The 21,631-nt window shown below is 45.5% G+C and overlaps 1 protein-coding gene across 2 annotated transcripts in view; it reads right to left on the reverse strand.

The window, feature by feature from the left end:
- Positions 1-500: 500 nt before the first annotated feature.
- SLC35F6 (solute carrier family 35 member F6) overlaps positions 501-21,631 on the reverse strand; it is a 22,427-nt gene continuing 1,296 nt past the window's right edge. Inside the window, exons 2-7 of one of the 2 annotated variants that reach the window (XR_011854368.1) lie at positions 11,850-11,922; positions 10,907-11,078; positions 10,360-10,572; positions 4,294-4,404; positions 1,081-3,286; positions 501-888 (exon numbers count right to left, since the gene is read on the reverse strand). Coding sequence is in view for 1 of the 2 variants with exons in the window: in XM_072143895.1 (XP_071999996.1) it covers positions 2,829-3,286; positions 4,294-4,404; positions 10,360-10,572; positions 10,907-11,078; positions 11,850-11,922 (1,027 nt within the window). In the remaining variant the exon portion in view is untranslated. Of the gene's footprint in view, positions 3,287-4,293; positions 4,405-10,359; positions 10,573-10,906; positions 11,079-11,849; positions 11,923-21,631 lie in introns of both variants that reach the window. The other variant, XM_072143895.1, reaches the window with a different exon arrangement.

The raw sequence follows: 21,631 nt of genomic DNA on the forward strand, positions 1-21,631 counted from the left end.
TGGTGGAGGAAGTGTCATGGTTTGGGGAATGTTACATGGCCGAGTGAATGCAGGTGTGTATCAGAACCTTCTTCAACAACACAAATTAGCAGGAGATTATTATAGGAAATGGATAACATAACTATATTTTGGGTCTCTTCAATGTGTTCATATACTTTCCGGAATTTACTGACAGAATCAAGAGTTGACAGGTGTCTACTAGGAGCCACAGCGTGGTCATTCCAGAAACCATCCATGGTTTGAGGACCTGGACCCCACTTTAGACACATCCATGAGATTGCAGAAGTCCATTTACAGGTATCTGTCCCTTTAAGGATCCTTTGGATAACTTTTTGGTCAACTCAAGTTTACGAGGCATTTCGAGGTAATGGAATCACATCTTCAATTTGGCCCCAAAGCAAAGAATCGAGACAAGCACAACCCAACATAACGCACCTTAGGTGTCTGCTGGAACGAATCCTGGAAAATCCCTTTTAACAGGAGAAAATCTAAAAACAATGTATTCGATTTGTATTAATTTGTGCATTTAAAATGGAATTTATTTAATGTTTAGTACAGTTCTATGTAATGTGTCAACAAGTAAGATCCCAAATTTCAGAAGACATAAGGCATCAGAAGAGCAACATATAAATATTCTCCTAGTAAGGACTAAAAAAATTCATGCTAGAGCCATAAGTAGATAAAGTGCAACTCTACCTAAGAAGGTGCCAACTGTGCTTCATGGGTGTCCACCAAACCCAGGACCTGGAGAGACCCTACACGGATATCATGGGTCTCCACCAAATCCAGGACCTGGAGAGACCCTACAAGGATATCATGGGCCTCCACCACACCCAGGACCTGGAGAGACCCTACACGGATATCATGGGTCTCCACCAAACTCAGGAGCTGGAGAGACCTTACACGGATATCATGGGCCTCCACCACACCCAGGGCCTGGAGAGACCCTACACGGATATTATGGGCCTCCACCAAACCAAGGACCTGGAGAGATCCTACACAGATATCATGGGTCTCCACCAAACCCAGGACCTGGAGAGACCCTACAAAGATATCATGGGCCTCCACCAAACCCAGGACCTGGAGAGACCCTACACGGATATCATGGGTCTCCACCACACCCAGGAGCTGGAGAGACCCTACACGGATATCATGGGTCTCCACCAAACCCGGGACCTGGAGAGACCCTACACGGATATCATGGGTCTCCACCAAACCCAGGAGCTGGAGAGACCCTACACGGATATCATGGGTCTCCACCAAACCCAGGAGCTGGAGAGACCCTACATGGATATCATGGGTCTCCACCAAACCCAGGAGCTGGAGAGACCCTACAAAGATATCATGGGCCTCCACCAAACCCAGGACCTGGAGAGACCCTACACGGATATCATGGGTCTCCACCACACCCAGGAGCTGGAGAGACCCTACACGGATATCATGGGTCTCCACCAAACCCGGGACCTGGAGAGACCCTACACGGATATCATGGGTCTCCACCAAACCCAGGAGCTGGAGAGACCCTACACGGATATCATGGGTCTCCACCAAACCCAGGAGCTGGAGAGACCCTACATGGATATCATGGGTCTCCACCAAACCCAGGAGCTGGAGAGACCCTACACGGATATCATGGGTCTCCACCAAACCTAAGAGCTGGAGAGCCCTACACGGATATCATGGGCCTCCAGATGTGGTGCTCATGTTAGTTATTATGTTACTTCCTCTGCATTGGAGTAGAAAAGGAGGTGGGATCTGTGTAGGAGCCCTACATCTCCTCAGGGGTGGGGCTTGCCAAATTAGAAATTTAACAGGAAAACTGATACAATAAAGTTAAAGTGCAGAGAAGAAATAAGCTAAATAGCAAGGAATTCCCTAAACATAATTCCCCGTCTCTAACCACCTCATATTTAGAGATCTGTACAAGGTCACTTAGAGTCTTCCATTAAAATGTTAAAAAAAACCTTTAACTTTCCCAATTTTACTTTAAAATGACTATAATAAAAAATAAAATCCTAGGACTATTTTGCTTGACTCTTCCCTTTCTGTACATTGTCCCATCCATCTCCCTGTAGGTTCTTCTTAGCAGGTGATATCTCGCAGGGGTTTAGAGACTTCACCGAAGGTCGTTGGGAGACGTCTGTCCAGGTTCAGGACACACAATCCATAACTGAATTATGTGACGTCCATCAAACAGTATGAGTTGTACACTGTATGGAAGTGAACGTGTCCTACTGTAGATGTGACCAACAAGATGGACCTGAGATTGTCCAACCCAGTTCTCTCTACTAAGTCATTCTCTTATCCTGTTGTCGAGCCCTTAGACATCTGGTCCATAATCTTCTCAGTTGGTTAACTATCTTTCCAAACAGTTGGCGAGCCATCTTCAGAGGTGGTAACCCATCTTTCGAAACCGGTGGTGAGTCATCTTCAGAGTTGGTACCCGGTGGTGAGTCATCTTCAGAGTTGGTACCCGGTGGTGAGTCATCTTCTCATCCTTAGAGCCTCAAAGCCATGAACACTTATTTTTGAGCTTAGAACTTGTCTGAAGATCTCTATGTACAACTTTGAGTTGTAGTTATGGGAAATCCTCTTTGACCAAGTGCTTGGCCTGGTCAGAAGATAAGACCATAGACTGGTCAACAAAGTGCACAATTTCAATAATCTTGGGGGTTTATCCATTCAACCTAAACTTTGTAGGTCCTTTGACAATGTCCATCACGATTGGATTGGTGTCTAGAGATGATGATACGTAGCTCTACGTAGAGTCCATCCAGACAGAATCATCAGTTCATGTAAGTTCTAGGTGGGAAGTTTTGGAATGTTCATTAGCAGTCTGCGTTGATGGGTGTCCGTTCTCCTTGTAGAAGACCTTGTGTCTCCTCGCTCTCCCCTCTGCAACGTCTACACATTAATGGTTTGTGTAACCCATTGTAGAGTCCAGTCCCTAACAAGAGAATGATGAAGCCAAGGATCTGCAGGGCATGAAACTTCTCCCACCCCACGGCCAGGCTGACCACCCAGATGACCACAGTGCGGAGGCTGTCCAGGACCATACGAGTGGTGGCACTGATTTCTTTTGTGACGCTGATGCCGGCGAAGTTGAAGAAGGCGATGCTACTGATGTTACCCAGTAGAGCTAAAATAATGAGAGGTTGGTTCCCCATCTGGCAAAAAGCGTCCAAAGAATCTTCTAGGACCCCGCGGTCACTGCTGCTAAAATCTCCGGCCGGGATGTAGTAGAAGGGGATCAGCAGTAACGTGAGGATGCAAAATCCAAAAAGACCTAAGAAAGACAAACAAGCCAGTGTTACATTATGCGGAGTCATCAGCCACCAGACACAATATTGTCTTGAAGGAGATGTCCACTTTGGACCATCAATAACTGAGTCTAGAAGATAGGTTGACCTTGGATCTGATCTGAAATATTTTGGAGGGTAGGTGGGAGTGTGCATCTTGGGTAAGGTGAAACATTGGGGCACATTTACTTACCCAGTTCAGTCGCGATCCCGCGGTGCTTTGTCCAACGCTGATTCGGGTCTGCCACGATTCACTAAGGTCCGTGCGCCCGATATCCAGCAGGTGTCACTGCTGCGCTGAAGTCCGCCGGAGTTCACCTTCTTCGTCCCAGTGCATGTGAGTGCTGATCTTGCAACACAAAGGGGCAGATTTACTTACCCGGCCCATTCGCGATCCAGCGGCGTGTTCTGTGCGGTGCATTCGGGTCTTCCGGTGATTCACTAAGGTAGTTCCTCCGCCGTCCACCAGATGTCGCTGCTGCGCTAAAGTTCCCCGAGGCCCGCTGGAATGCATGAGCCTATACCTGGATGAAGGTAAGCGCGTGTCCCGTGACACATTTTTTTTTTAAAATGCGGCGGTTTTTCTGAATCCGTCGGGTTTTTGTTTGGCCATGCCCCCCGATTTTCGTTGCGTGCATGCCGGCGCCGATGCACCAAAATCCGATCGCGTGCGCCAAAATCCCAGGGCAATTCGTCGCAATTGTGTCTTCCCCCATGAACTACTGCAGTACTCCTGAGATGTAGTTGTTTGTTGGGGGATGTAAGGGAAGACCCTCCATTATTGGTAACACTTTCGGGATGCACTCCTCCTGTGCAGCGTCCTGCACCATCAGAAACGGCTCAGAGGGTGAGTTGGTTCTATCCTCCTCCTGCCATGGCTCTTGGATCCCATGGATCAGACACTAATATCCCATCCTGTGCTTAGGGGACAATGTCAAAGAGGAGCAGCAGAGCTGTGAAAGTGTCCTAGAAGCATAAAACAAGATGTACTGACCCTCGGTGCCCACTGCCCGCAGCGGGTGCACGTTGTGTTTGTAGACAAATTTCTCTTCCAAGACCATTTGGATGGCGACAATAATCTGGGCCATAATGATCAGGAGATCTCCTGTACAAGAGAGAAAGAGGAGAATAATGATCCATAGTACCAGATACACCTAATACAGATACACATAGAAGCCTGTACTGTGACATCACTGTGTGTATTATCCCTGTACTGTGACATCACTGTGTGTATTATCTCTGTACTGTGACATCACTGTGTGTATTATCCCTGTACTGTGACATCACTGTGTGTATTATCTCTGTACTGTGACATCACTGTGTGTATTATCCCTGTACTGTGACATCACTGTGTGTATTATCCCTGTACTGTGACATCACTGTGTCTATTATCCCTGTACTGTGACCTCACTGTGTGTATTATCCCTGTACTGTGACATCACTGTGTGTATTATCCCTGTACTGTGACATCACTGTGTGTATTATCCCTGTACTGTGACATCACTGTGTGTATTATCTCTGTACTGTGACATCACTGTGTGTATTATCTCTGTACTGTGACATCACTGTGTGTATTATCCCTGTACTGTGACATCACTGTGTGTATTATCTCTGTACTGTGACATCACTGTGTGTATTATCCCTGTACTGTGACATCACTGTGTGTATTATCCCTGTACTGTGACATCACTGTGTCTATTATCCCTGTACTGTGACCTCACTGTGTGTATTATCCCTGTACTGTGACATCACTGTGTGTATTATCCCTGTACTGTGACATCACTGTGTGTATTATCCCTGTACTGTGACATCACTGTGTGTATTATCTCTGTACTGTGACATCACTGTGTGTATTATCTCTGTACTGTGACATCACTGTGTGTATTATCCTGTACTGTGACATCACTGTGTGTATTATCCCTGTACTGTGACATCACTGTGTGTATTATCCCTGTACTGTGACATCACTGTGTCTATTATCCGTGTACTGTGACATCACTGTGTGTATTATCTCTGTACTGTGACATCACTGTGTGTATTATCCCTGTACTGTGACATCACTGTGTGTATTATCTCTGTACTGTGACATCACTGTGTGTATTATCCCTGTACTGTGACATCACTGTGTGTATTATCCATGTACTGTGACATCACTGTGTGTATTATCCCTGCACTGTGACATCACTGTGTGTATTATCTCTGTACTGTGACATCACTGTGTGTATTATCCCTGTACTGTGACATCACTGTGTGTATTATCCCTGTACTGTGACATCACTGTGTGTATTATCCCTGTAATGTGACATCACTGTGTGTATTATCCCTGTACTGTGACATCACTGTGTGTATTATCCCTGTACTGTGACATCACTGTGTGTATTATCCGTGTACTGTGACATCACTGTGTGTATTATCCGTGTACTGTGACATCACTGTGTGTATTACCCCTGTACTGTGACATCACTGTGTGTATTATCCCTGTATGGTGACATCACTGTGTGTATTATCCCTGTACTGTGATATCACTGTGTGTATTATCCATGTACTGTGACATCACTGTGTGTATTATCCCTGTACTGTGACATCACTGTGTGTATTATCCCTGTACTGTGACATCACTGTGTGTATTATCCCTGCACTGTGACATCACTATGTGTATGATCCCTGTACTGTGACATCACTGTGTGTATTATCCCTGTACTGTGACATCACTGTGTGTATTATCCCTGTACTGTGACATCACTGTGTGTATTATCTCTGTACTGTGACATCACTGTGTGTATTATCCCTGTACTGTGACATCACTGTGTGTATTATCCTGTACTGTGACATCACTGTGTGTATTATCCTGTACTGTGACATCACTGTGTGTATTATCCCTGCACTGTGACATCACTGTGTGTATTATCCCTGTACTGTGACATCACTGTGTGTATTATCCGTGTACTGTGACATCACTGTGTGTATTACCCCTGTACTGTGACATCACTGTGTGTATTATCCCTGTATGGTGACATCACTGTGTGTATTATCTCTGTACTGTGACATCACTGTGTGTATTATCCCTGTACTGTGATATCACTGTGTCTATTATCCGTGTACTGTGACATCACTGTGTGTATTATCCCTGTACTGTGACATCACTGTGTGTATTATCTCTGTACTGTGACATCACTGTGTGTATTATCCCTGTACTGTGACATCACTGTGTGTATTATCTCTGTACTGGGACATCACTGTGTGTATTATCTCTGTATTGTGACATCACTGTGTGTATATCCCTGTACTGTGACATCACTGTGTGTATTATCCCTGTACTGTGACATCACTGTGTGTATATCCCTGTACTGTGACATCACTGTGTGTATTATCCCTGTACTGTGACATCACTGTGTGTATTATCTCTGTACTGTGACATCACTGTGTGTATTATCCCTGTACTGTGACATCACTGTGTGTATTATCCCTGTACTGTGACATCACTGTGTCTATTATCCGTGTACTGTGACATCACTGTGTGTATTATCTCTGTACTGTGACATCACTGTGTGTATTATCCCTGTACTGTGACATCACTGTGTGTATTATCTCTGTACTGTGACATCACTGTGTGTATTGTCCCTGTACTGTGACATCACTGTGTGTATTATCCATGTACTGTGACATCACTGTGTGTATTATCCCTGCACTGTGACATCACTGTGTGTATTATCCCTGTGCTGTGACATCACTGTGTGTATTATCCCTGTAATGTGACATCACTGTGTGCATTATCCCTGTACTGTGACATCACTGTGTGTATTATCCCTGTACTGTGACATCACTGTGTGTATTATCCCTGTACTGTGACATCACTGTGTGTATTACCCCTGTACTGTGACATCACTGTGTGTATTATCCCTGTACTGTGATATCACTGTGTGTATTATCCATGTACTGTGACATCACTGTGTGTATTATCCCTGTACTGTGACATCACTGTGTGTATTATCCCTGTACTGTGACATCACTGTGTGTATTATCCCTGTACTGTGACATCACTGTGTGTATTATCCCTGCACTGTGACATCACTATGTGTATGATCCCTGTACTGTGACATCACTGTGTGTATTATCCCTGTACTGTGACATCGCTGTGTGTATTATCCCTGTACTGTGACATCACTGTGTGTATTATCCCTGCACTGTGACATCACTGTGTGTATTATCCCTGTACTGTGACATCACTGTGTGTATTATCCGTGTACTGTGACATCACTGTGTGTATTACCCCTGTACTGTGACATCACTGTGTGTATTATCTCTGTACTGTGACATCACTGTGTGTATTATCCCTGTACTGTGACATCACTGTGTGTATTATCTCTGTATTGTGACATCACTGTGTGTATTATCCCTGTACTGTGACATCACTGTGTGTATTATCCCTGCACTGTGACATCACTATGTGTATGATCCCTGTACTGTGACATCACTGTGTGTATTATCCATGTACTGTGACATCACTGTGTGTATTATCTCTGCACTGTGACATCACTGTGTGTATTATCCCTGTACTGTGACATCACTGTGTGTATTATCCCTGTACTGTGACATCACTGTGTGTATTATCCCTGCACTGTGACATCACTGTGTGTATTATCCGTGTACTGTGACATCACTGTGTGTATTACCCCTGTATGGTGACATCACTGTGTGTATTATCTCTGTACTGTGACATCACTGTGTGTATTATCCCTGTATGGTGACATCACTGTGTGTATTATCTCTGTACTGTGACATCACTGTGTGTATTATCCCTGTACTGTGATATCACTGTGTCTATTATCCGTGTACTGTGACATCACTGTGTGTATTATCCCTGTACTGTGACATCACTGTGTGTATTATCTCTGTACTGTGACATCACTGTGTGTATTATCCCTGTACTGTGACATCACTGTGTGTATTATCTCTGTACTGGGACATCACTGTGTGTATTATCTCTGTATTGTAACATCACTGTGTGTATATCCCTGTACTGTGACATCACTGTGTGTATTATCCCTGTACTGTGACATCACTGTGTGTATATCCCTGTACTGTGACATCACTGTGTGTATTATCCCTGTACTGTGACATCACTGTGTGTATTATTCCTGTACTGTGACATCACTGTGTGTATTATCCCTGTACTGTGACATCACTGTGTGTATTATCTCTGTATTGTGACATCACTGTGTGTATATCCCTGTACTGTGACATCACTGTGTGTATTATCCCTGTACTGTGACATCACTGTGTGTATTATCCCTGTACTGTGACATCACTGTGTGTATTATCTCTGTATTGTGACATCACTGTGTGTATTATCTCTGTACTGTGACAACACTGTGTGTATTATCCCTGTACTGTGACATCACTGTGTGTATTATCCCTGTACTGTGACATCACTGTGTGTATTATCTCTGTATTGTGACATCACTGTGTGTATTATCTCTGTACTGTGACATCACTGTGTGTATTATCCCTGTACTGTGACATCACTGTGTGTATTATCCCTGTACTGTGATATCACTGTGTCTATTATCCGTGTACTGTGACATCACTGTGTGTATTATCCCTGTACTGTGACATCACTGTGTGTATTATCTCTGTACTGTGACATCACTGTGTGTATTATCCCTGTACTGTGACATCACTGTGTGTATTATCTCTGTACTGGGACATCACTGTGTGTATTATCTCTGTATTGTAACATCACTGTGTGTATATCCCTGTACTGTGACATCACTGTGTGTATTATCCCTGTACTGTGACATCACTGTGTGTATATCCCTGTACTGTGACATCACTGTGTGTATTATCCCTGTACTGTGACATCACTGTGTGTATTATTCCTGTACTGTGACATCACTGTGTGTATTATCCCTGTACTGTGACATCACTGTGTGTATTATCTCTGTATTGTGACATCACTGTGTGTATATCCCTGTACTGTGACATCACTGTGTGTATTATCCCTGTACTGTGACATCACTGTGTGTATTATCCCTGTACTGTGACATCACTGTGTGTATTATCTCTGTATTGTGACATCACTGTGTGTATTATCTCTGTACTGTGACAACACTGTGTGTATTATCCCTGTACTGTGACATCACTGTGTGTATTATCCCTGTACTGTGACATCACTGTGTGTATTATCTCTGTATTGTGACATCACTGTGTGTATTATCTCTGTACTGTGACATCACTGTGTGTATTATCCCTGTACTGTGACATCACTGTGTGTATTATCCCTGTACTGTGACATCACTGTGTGTATTATCTCTTTATTGTGACATCACTGTGTGTATTATCCCTGTACTGTGACATCACTGTGTGTATTATCCCTGTACTGTGACATCACTGTGTGTATTATCTCTGTATTGTGACATCACTGTGTGTATTATCCCTGTACTGTGACATCACTGTGTGTATTATTCCTGTACTGTGACATCACTGTGTGTATTATCTCTGTATTGTGACATCACTGTGTGTATTATCCCTGTACTGTGACATCACTGTGTGTATTATTCCTGTACTGTGACATCACTGTGTGTATTATCCCTGTACTGTGACATCACTGTGTGTATTATCTCTGTATTGTGACATCACTGTGTGTATATCCCTGTACTGTGACATCACTGTGTGTATTATCCCTGTACTGTGACATCACTGTGTGTATTATCCCTGTACTGTGACATCACTGTGTGTATTATCTCTGTATTGTGACATCACTGTGTGTATTATCTCTGTACTGTGACAACACTGTGTGTATTATCCCTGTACTGTGACATCACTGTGTGTATTATCCCTGTACTGTGACATCACTGTGTGTATTATCTCTGTATTGTGACATCACTGTGTGTATTATCTCTGTACTGTGACATCACTGTGTGTATTATCCCTGTACTGTGACATCACTGTGTGTATTATCCCTGTACTGTGACATCACTGTGTGTATTATCTCTTTATTGTGACATCACTGTGTGTATTATCCCTGTACTGTGACATCACTGTGTGTATATCCCTGTACCTGTTATGACATCACTGAGATTCCTCCCGCTCCCATGACCGCTCAGCAGATCTGCCAGTCCTACGATGACCAGTCCTGCGATGGTGACAAATATCCCGACCCATTGGCTGTTCTCCAGTTTCCTCCCCAGGAAGGCGACGGATAGGAGTCCAGTGAAGATGATGACGGCTCCTCGTAACATCTGGAAGCTGGAGGCGCTGGTCATGTTCAGAGCTGGAATATGGAAAACACAAGATATATATGTATATATGTGCAGCTCACAGAGTGTTGTCTATACCAGATACAATCATATATAATCCTGCCCTCAGCTGAGACTTTGTTACAATGTGTTTAGCACATGGCTGGTCCTGCGCTCTGTATTCAGGTCAAACAATGCTCTGTGAGTCTTTGAACCAAGACTGATACATTGTAGCAAACCCTAGAACTGCTCAGCTGAGAAGTGGAGACAATTGTTTCTGGTGCAGACAATGCTCTGTGAGCTAAACAGAAGCACATAATGTACTGAACAATACGTGCAGATGGTTGTGCCCTCGGGGCCGGTACTTACCTACATACATGATGCTGGTGCCCGTCATGTCACAGATCGCCGGAGGAAGGAAGAGCAGGGAGCTGAAGGGCTGCGATGGCGCCAGGGTGGGCTCCGGGGATCGGCGGTCCTTGAATACCAGGATGTAGAAGACGGCCAGACAGGAGAGCTCACCCAGGAACATGCCCACCGCCTAGGAGACAGACACCCGATCAGCCGGCCACCTCTTAAAGGGGAAATCCAGGACTTCATGGCCTATTCCCAGCAACCCTGTGGTCCCTAGGACTGACTGTGGTCTGACTACAAGCACCCAGGCTGCACATGTCATAGTGGCCAGGAGCGGTACTGCAGGCTCTGTCCCATTCAGTGGCCGGGAGTTAAGAATCAATCCCACACATCAGTCTGATAATAATATGTCATCATTATCTAAATTCTGAAACATCCCTTTAAGTGATGTGATGTTTAAAGGGAATGTAATTTAAGGGCAAACGACAGTCAATGTTAATTGTATCCCTTACCTTTGTGTGTTGTTAATAGTAGCAGAACCGTGTAATATGGATTAATATAGCAGGATTGTGTCTGGGGGTGTGTCCTCACACTGCTGTGCTCTGTGCTCTATGCACACAGGTATTGTCCCTGGAGAGCAGTGTATTCAGACCTTTGTGTGTGTTGTTAGTAGCAGCAGGACTATGAGGTATGGATTTATATTCCAGGATCGTGTCAGGTGTTTTCCTCACACTGCTGTGCTCTGTGCTCTATGCACACAGTTTTAGGTAATGTCCCTGGAGAGAGGTTTAATCACACCTTTGTGTGTGTTGTTAGTAGCAGCAGGATGATTCGGACTGAGTGCGGGATTTAACTTTAAACCCCCCATGTTAAAGATGCCCCACAAAAAAGATGGTGAACTCCAGTGACCCTGTAAGTAACTGTGCCCCTACGTGTCCTCCATAGAGGGGTCTCCCACCTGCAGGAACGGGTGCTGGAACTGATGGGACTGCGATCCTTTACATCCTTTAGCTTCAAAGTTGTCTGCCCACCTACAAGACAGAGGTAAGTTATCAGTGAGGAGAGCACCCCGGGTGACATCTGTGTAAGATATGGCAGGAGAAGTTCTGGACTATCACCACCAGGGGGCAGCGTTACAGTAATGGCAGAGTATAGCGGTTATATAATACTGCACACACAAGTTTCAGATTATTTCCGATGTGTCCAGGCACAAAACCTGATAAATCCCCCCATAGTCTCTGTGTAATACTGCTATATTATTTTTATATAATGCTAACATATACTGTCATACTGTGCATCATGGTACTACAGACACCGCTTAATACTACCATATAGTTCCCACTTTACTGCTATATACTGCTATACAGATCTCATATAATATGGCCGTACAGTTTCTGTGTCATACTGTCATTATCTTCCCACAGAATTCCGCCATATACTGTTGCTCCTACGTAATTCTGCCATATACTGCTGCTCCTACGTAATTCTGCCATATACTGCTGCTCCTACGTAATTCTGCCATATACTGCTGCTCCTACGTAATTCCGCCATATACTGCTGCTCCTACGTAATTCCGCCATATACTGCTGCTCCAACGTAATTCTGCCATATACTGCTGCTCCTACGTAATTCTGCCATATACTGCTGCTCCTACGTAATTCTGCCATATACTGCTGCTGCAACGTAATTCTGCCATATACTGCTGCTCCAACGTAATTCCGCCATATACTGCTGCTCCTACGTAATTCTGCCATATACTGCTGCTCCTACGTAATTCTGCCATATACTGCTGCTCCTACGTAATTCTGCCATATACTGCTGCTCCAACGTAATTCCGCCATATACTGCTGCTCCAACGTAATTCTGCCATATACTGCTGCTCCTACGTAATTCTGCCATATACTGCTGCTCCCACGTAATTCTGCCATATACTGCTGCTCCAACGTAATTCTGCCATATACTGCTGCTCCTACGTAATTCTGCCATATACTGCTGCTCCTACGTAATTCTGCCATATACTGCTGCTCCTACGTAATTCTGCCATATACTGCTGCTCCTACGTAATTCCGCCATATACTGCTGCTCCTACGTAATTCCGCCATATACTGCTGCTCCAACGTAATTCTGCCATATACTGCTGCTCCTACGTAATTCTGCCATATACTGCTGCTCCTACGTAATTCTGCCATATACTGCTGCTGCAACGTAATTCTGCCATATACTGCTGCTCCAACGTAATTCCGCCATATACTGCTGCTCCTACGTAATTCTGCCATATACTGCTGCTCCTACGTAATTCTGCCATATACTGCTGCTCCTACGTAATTCTGCCATATACTGCTGCTCCAACGTAATTCCGCCATATACTGCTGCTCCAACGTAATTCTGCCATATACTGCTGCTCCTACGTAATTCTGCCATATACTGCTGCTCCTACGTAATTCTGCCATATACTGCTGCTCCAACGTAATTCTGCCATATACTGCTGCTCCTACGTAATTCTGCCATATACTGCTGCTCCTACGTAATTCTGCCATATACTGCTGCTCCAACGTAATTCCGCCATATACTGCTGCTCCTACGTAATTCTGCCATATACTGCTGCTCCTACGTAATTCTGCCATATACTGCTGCTCCTACGTAATTCTGCCATATACTGCTGCTCCAACGTAATTCCGCCATATACTGCTGCTCCTACGTAATTCTGCCATATACTGCTGCTGCAACATAATTCTGCCATATACTGCTGCTCCAACGTAATTCCGCCATATACTGCTGCTCCTACGTAATTCTGCCATATACTGCTGCTCCTACGTAATTCTGCCATATACTGCTGCTCCTACGTAATTCCGCCATATACTGCTGCTCCTACGTAATTCTGCCATATACTGCTGCTGCAACGTAATTCTGCCATATACTGCTGCTCCTACGTAATTCTGCCATATACTGACTTCTTGTAGAGGTCAGGTGATGGGAACTGCGTATGTCTATGGTAGAGCGCGTGTACATTATACCGCACTGCGTATGTCTCTGGTAGAGCGCGTGTACATAATACCGCACTGTGTATGTCTCTGGTAGAGCGTGTGTACATAATACCGCACTGCGTGCGTCTCTGGTAGAGCGCGTGTACATAATACCGCACTGCATATGTCTCTGGTAGAGCACGTGTACATAATACCGCACTGGGTATGTCTCTGGTAGAGCGTGTGTACATAATACCGCACTGCGTGCGTCTCTGGTAGAGCGTGTGTACATAATACCGCACTGCGTATGTCTCTGGTAGAGCGTGTGTACATAATACCGCACTGCGTATGTCTCTGGTAGAGCGTGTGTACATAATACCGCACTGCGTATGTCTCTGGTAGATCATGTGTACATAATACCGCACTGCGTATGTCTCTGGTAGAGCGCGTGTACATTATACCGCACTGCGTATGTCTCAGGTAGAGCGTGTGTACATAATACCGCACTGCGTATGTCTCTGGTAGAGCGCGTGTACATAATACCGCACTGCGTATGTCTCTGGTAGAGCGTGTGTACATAATACCGCACTGCGTATGTCTCTGGTAGAGCGTGTGTACATAATACCGCACTGTGTATGTCTCTGGTAGAGGGTGTGTACATAATACCGCACTGCGTGCGTCTCTGGTAGAGCACGTGTACATAATACCGCACTGCGTATGTCTCTGGTAGAGCGTGTGTACATAATACCGCACTGCGTATGTCTCTGGTAGAGCGCGTGTACATTATACCGCACTGCGTATGTCTCTGGTAGAGCATGTGTACATAATACCGCACTGCGTATGTCTCTGGTAGATCATGTGTACATAATACCGCACTGTGTATGTCTCTGGTAGAGCGTGTGTACATAATACCGCACTGCGTATGTCTCTGGTAGAGCGTGTGTACATAATACCGCACTGCGTATGTCTCTGGTAGAGCGTGTGTACATAATACCACACTGCGTATGTCTCTGGTAGAGCGCGTGTACATAATACCGCACTGCGTATGTCTCAGGTAGAGCGCGTGTACATAATACCGCACTGCGTATGTCTCTGGTAGAGCGCGTGTACATAATACCGCACTGCGTATGTCTCTGGTACAGCGCGTGTACATAATATCGCACTGCGTGCGTCTCTGGTAGAGCGCGTGTACATAATACCGCACTGCGTATGTCTCAGGTAGAGCGTGTGTACATAATACTGCACTGCGTATGTCTCAGGTAGAGCGCGTGTACGTAATACCGCACTGCGTATGTCTCTGGTAGAGCGTGTGTACATAATACTGCACTGCGTATGTCTCAGGTAGAGCGCGTGTACATAATACCGCACTGCGTATGTCTCAGGTAGAGCGTGTGTACATAATACTGCACTGCGTATGTCTCAGGTAGAGCGCGTGTACATAATACCGCACTGCGTATGTCTCAGGTAGAGCGTGTGTACATAATACCGCACTGCGTATGTCTCAGGTAGAGCGTGTGTACATAATACTGCATTGCGTATGTCTCAGGTAGAGCGCATGTACATAATACCGCACTGCGTATGTCTCTGGTAGAGCGTGTGTACATAATACTGCACTGCGTATGTCTCCGGTAGAGCGTGTGTACATAATACCGCACTGCGTATGTCTCAGGTAGAGCGTGTGTACATAATACCGCACTGCGTATGTCTCTGGTAGAGCGTGTGTACATAATACTGCACTGCGTATGTCTCTGGTAGAGCGTGTGTACATAATACCGCACTGCGTATGTCTCAGGTAGAGCGTGTGTACATAATACTGCACTGCGTATGTCTCAGGTAGAGCGCGTGTACATAATACCGCACTGCGTATGTCTCTGGTAGAGCGCGTGTACATAATACCGCACTGCGTATGTCTCTGGTAGAGCCCGTGTACATAATACCGTACTGCGTGCGTCTCTGGTAGAGCGCGTGTATATAATACCGTACTGCGTATATGTCTCTGGTAGAGCGCGTGTACATAATACCGCACTGCGTGCGTCTCTGGTAGAGCGCGTGTACATTATACCGCACTGCGTAGGTCTCAGGTAGAGCGTGTGTACATATTACCGCACTGCGTGCGTCTCTGGTAGAGCGCGTGTACATAATACCGCACTGCGTATGTCTTTGGTAGAGCGCGTGTACATAATACCGCACTGCGTGCGTCTCTGGTAGTGCGCGTGTACATAATACCGCACTGTGTATGTCTCTGGTAGAGCACGTGTACATAATACCGCACTGCGTGCGTCTCTGGTAGAGTGCGTGTACACATTACCGCACTGCGTATGTCTCTGGTAGAGCGCGTGTACATAATACCGCACTGCGTAGGTCTCTGGTAGAGCGTGTGTACATAATACCGCACTGCGTGCGTCTCAGGTAGAGCGCGTGTACATAATACCGCACTGCGTAGGTCTCTGGTAGAGCGCGTCCCGGCAATGACCCAGGAATGTGGCGCTCAGGTGACGCCTCCTGTCAGGACGAGGTGTGTGAGTCACTCAGGTGACGCCTCCTGTCAGGACGAGGTGTGTGAGTCACACTCAGGTGACGCCTCCTGTCAGGACGAGGTGTGTGAGTCACACTCAGGTGACGCCTCCTGTCAGGACGAGGTGTGTGAGTCACGCTCAGGTGACGCCTCCTGTCAGGACGAGGTGTGTGAGTCACACTCAGGTGACGCCTCCTGTCAGGACGAGGTGTGTGAGTCACACTCAGGTGAAGGAACCTACTGATCCAGAGAATAACAGAGACAACTTGAAAACAACCCGTGACCTCCATCTATGCCGACAACACCGCGACCAGCGCCCTGGAGGAACCGCATGACCTGTACATACTAAGTCACTCATATATTCTCAATATAGTTCTCACCTAATACTGCCATATAGTTCTCATATAATACTGCCATATAGTTCTCATATAATACTGCCATATAGTTCCCATATAATACTGCTATATAGTTCTCCAGTAATACCGCCATATAGTTCTCACATAATACCGCCATATAGTTCTCATATTACACTGATCCAGGATATTTATCAGCTTAGTTGCAGGTATCAGTGATGAAAAAGAAGCAGAGAATCAGTTACTTTTTGACGCAGCTCTGGATGTGACTAGAGTACAAGACATAACGCACCGCTAAGGGTTAATCGTGTGAGTCTACGCTGCGGGTCTTGTACATTTTCCTGGGCCTGGATGGAGGTTTCACTTTCCGCTGCAGCTTGGGTAATACCGGAGGACGGACTCTGCTCCCGCTCACTCATAGTTTTGGCAGCAGAAGTGTTTGGCGTCAGATAATCAGATGATGTTACAGCGAGATGTAAAACTATACGGATGTAGCAGAGCTGAGAGTGTCAGGAGGCGACTGCCGTGATGTGTGGGGTCTTACATAGGACTGCCAGGGAGGGTCTCCACCAGAGACACCCCAACAGATAAGTGTCCCCCCTACTTCACTCATCACTGGTGGCTTTACATCTCCTGAGCTGCCTCCAGACATTGTGCTTACTGTGACATGTGTTCAGAGGTGATGGAGGTTGTCCAAGTGTCTACTAATGAGATGGGACAAGCTGAGTCCGGAGAATGTAGTGTCTACTTCATGGGTCACTAGTGGCTTTACATCTCCTGAGCTGCCTCCTGACATTGTGCTTACTGTGACATAATGATTGTGTCCAGAGGTGATGGAGGTTGTCCTAGTGACTACTAATGAGATGGGTACAAGCTGAGTCCAGAGAATGTAGTGTCTCCTTCATGGTTCACTGGTGGCTTTACATCTCCTCAGCTGCCTCCTGACATTGTGCATTGTGTGACCTGCAGATTGTATCCAGTAGAGGTGGAGGTTGTTCTAGTGTTTACTTATGAGATGGGACAAGCTGGGTCCAGAGAATGTGCTCTGCCTATGTCATTGTTCACTGGCGGCTTTACATCTCCTCAGCTGCCTCCTGACATTGTGCTTACCGGAGATGAGGAGGAGGTCCTATCATAGGATGATCTACGGATTTAGTCTAGAGGTGACTCCAATCCTCATTAATGTGATGGAAGAAGTTGAGTCCCCTCTTCCATGAGGTTCTCCTTACTTTATGGTTACCTGGTGGCTTTACATCTTCTCGGCTGCTTCCTGACATTTATTGGAGGCCTATTGTCTACCAATGGGATGGGACAAGCTGAGAGCATTTCCCTTGTCTGTCTGCTTCTCTGGTGGCTTTTCTCATCCTGCATTGTCCTAATGTCCTCTAATGAGAGGGAAGAAGCTCAATCACCCTCCACAGAATGGACTCTTCATGGTTCACTCATCTCATCAGCTGCCTCCTGACATTGTGCTTACTGGAGCTTAGAACTGTGTCTACAGGAGGAGGAGGTCCTATTGTCCATTAATATTGTGTGCTGATGTGACAATATTGTGTCCTACTGAGCTGTAGGCTCTGGCAGCTTCCTGACACTGTGAGCACACTGAGCTGTAGACTGTGGTGGCCTCCTGACACTGTGCACATGCTGAGCTGTAGACTATTGCTGCCTCCTGACACTGTGCACACAGTGAGATGTAGACTGTGGCTGCCTCCTCCTGACACTGTGCACACACTGATCTGTAGACTGTGGCTGCCTCCTCCTGACACTGTGCACACACTGATCTGTAGACTGTGGCTGCCTCCTCCTGACACTGTGCACACACTGAGCTGTAGACTGTGGTTGCCTCCTCCTGACACTGTGCACACACTGAGCTGTAGACTGTGGCTGCCTCCTCCTATCTCTGTGCACACACTGAGCTGTAGACTGTGGCTGCCTCCTCCTGACACTGTGCACACACTGAGCTGTAGACTCTGGCGACCTCCTGACACTGTGCACACACTGAGCTGTAGACTCTGGCTGCGCGATTCCTGCACCTTTCCCCTGCAGTGAGACTGCACAATGTGACTGTATAAAGTAACTGCTGACTAAGGGAAGAGATTTCCTGTGACAGCCGCTGTCTGACTCATCACGTGAGATGTCCGATCCCGCATCGTCATGTGACCACAGTTTTTTTACATGAGCTGCAATCTGAAAAGTGCAAGCACTGAAAAAATTCTCAGGGACATAAATGGACATAAAGGTGAAAGGATTCAAAAAATTCTTCATATTTATGCAAAAATGTGTGCTGACACAGCAGAGCTGAGACTGTCATCCTGCGCTGCGGATTATCAATCACTTCCTACTGCTGGATTTTAACCCCTTGAGGGGCGTCACCATATTTTTAGTTAAAATCATTGGGGGTCATTTACTAAGGGCCTGATTCGCGTTTTTCTGACGTGTTACCCGAATATTTCCGATTTGCGCCAATTTCCCCTGAATTGCCCCGGGATTTTGGCGCACGCCATCGGATTATGGCGCATGCACGCGACGGAAATCGGGGGCGTGGCCGGATTCGGAAAAACCGTCCGCATTTAAAAAAAAAAATCTGTTGCGGAGCTTGCACTTACCTTCACTCAGCCCGGCTCAGTGAACTCCAGCGCGTTCCGATGCTTTTCACCGCAGCAGCGCCACCTGGTGGACGTCGGAGGAACTACCTTAATAAATCCTGGCCGGACCCGAATCCAGCGCAGAGAATGCGCCGCTGGATCGCGAATGGACCGGGTAAGTAAATCTGCCCCATTGTCTCCTCGCATGACCCTCCTATTAACACTGACAATAACAGCACATGACAAACTCGGCTCTGCTACATCACCACATGTATATATATATATATATATATATATATATATATATATATATATATATATATATATATATACACATCCTGCACTATCTATAATCTATGTTCAATCATTTCATCTTTCCTCTAGTCACACCCAGAGCAGTTTTCAAAATCCACCCTTTGCTCCGCCCACTATCAGTCATGTGACCCAACAGCTCCTCTGCAACTGCCACCCTGACTCTCCTTATCTGAAAGTTTGTTACAATGTATCAGGTAAAATCTGAAGAAGAGAATTGTAACAAAATCTTCAGATTCTTCTGTTTACATGCAGGTCTTGACCTAGTTCTTGTGTTTGTTACAATGTATCAGTTCAGGACACAGATAGAGTCCAGGACAGGGGAGAGATTGGTTATTGACAAGATTGAAGACAAACTTCAACAGCTGAATTCATACTGCTGTTCTGATTGTTTGTTACAATGTATCAGTGCAGGTAAACCAGTTTGTTACAATGAGTCAGTGCAGGTAAAATGTTGCAGTCTACATTCCTGGCTCTGTAGATCACAGATGACTGAATACAACTGTAACAAATCCTCAGATATGACAACTAATAGTTCTGTTTATATTCAAGGACTTACAACAGTCCTTGAGTTAGTCCCTCTGACACTGCTGAGGTGTTGCTGCAATGTGCCAGTACTAGTTGTGGTAAGGATTGAAGATTGATCTTTTCAGTGAGCGGAACTCATCAGAAGCAGAAATCCCTTTGCTTTTCTGATATTTTGGTACAATGTATCAGTGCAGGTAAAATCTTGGCTAAGGATTTTCCATATGACTTGGTACAATTGTAACAAATCCTCAGCTGTAAGAACTAATTTATTTGTTTGCATTATGTTCTTGACCTAGTCCTTCTTAAACTGCAAAGCTATTTGTTACAATGTATCAGTGCAGGTCAAAGCTGGCGCCCAGGATGGGGGAGAGAGGCAAGTCCTGGTGATGACAGAAGAATAAATGCGGCAGATTTATCAAGCTGTCTGAAAGTCAGAATATTTCTGGTTGTCCATGGCGACCAATCACAGCTCCCCTTTAAAATATTCATGAGCACTGGTGAAATGAAAGCTGAGCTGTGATTGGTTGCCATGGGCAACTAGAAATATTCTGACTTTCAGACTGCTTGATAAATCTGCCCCAATGTGTCTGAAAGCAGAACACGCCAGGAGCAGAAATCCTCTGCTATTCTGAGACTTTGTTACAGTGTATCAGTGTATGTCAAAGCCACAAGCCTGGAGATTAGTGCATAGGATCCAGAGGGGATCCTTGGCTGATACACTGCACCAAAATGTCAGCTGTCTCAGGTCAGGACAGGCATTAAGACCCTGGACACATGGCTTTACTTCTCTTAGGGTTAGCCAAGGATTTGAGCCAGACACCTTCTCCTCTCTGCCCTGTCTGTGCACATGCTGGATGCGAGACCTGATGTAGCAGAGGCGATTGTGTTATCATGTAATATCCCAGCAGATACCACATTGTGATATTACTCTAAGTTCTACCCAATGACACACTCAGCTCTACTACATCTGTTCCTATATTTGATGTAGCAGAGGCGATTGTGGTATCATGTAATATTCCAGCAGATACCACATTGTGATATTACTCTAAGTTCTACCCAATGACACACTCAGCTCTGCTACATCTGTTCGTATATCTGATGTAGCAGTGGCGATTGTGCTATCATGTAATATCCCAGCAGATACCACATTATTACATTACTATAAGTTCTACCCAATGACACACTCAGCTCTGCTACATCTGTTCCTATATTTGATGTAGCAGAGGCGACTGTGTTATCATATAATATCCCAGCAGATACCCCATTGTGATATTACTCTACATTCTACCTAATGACACACTCAGCTCTGCTACATCTGTTCTTATATCTGGTGTAGTAGAGGCGATTGTGCTATCATGTAATATCCCAGCAGATACCACATTATTACATTACTATAAGTTCTACCCAATGACACACTCAGCTCTGCTACAGCTGTTCCTATATTTGATGTAGCAGAGGCGACTGTGTTATCATATAATATCCCA

Source organism: Engystomops pustulosus, chromosome 3, assembly GCF_040894005.1.
Source record: "Engystomops pustulosus chromosome 3, aEngPut4.maternal, whole genome shotgun sequence".
In the NCBI taxonomy this organism is placed as follows: Eukaryota; Metazoa; Chordata; class Amphibia; order Anura; family Leptodactylidae; genus Engystomops; species Engystomops pustulosus.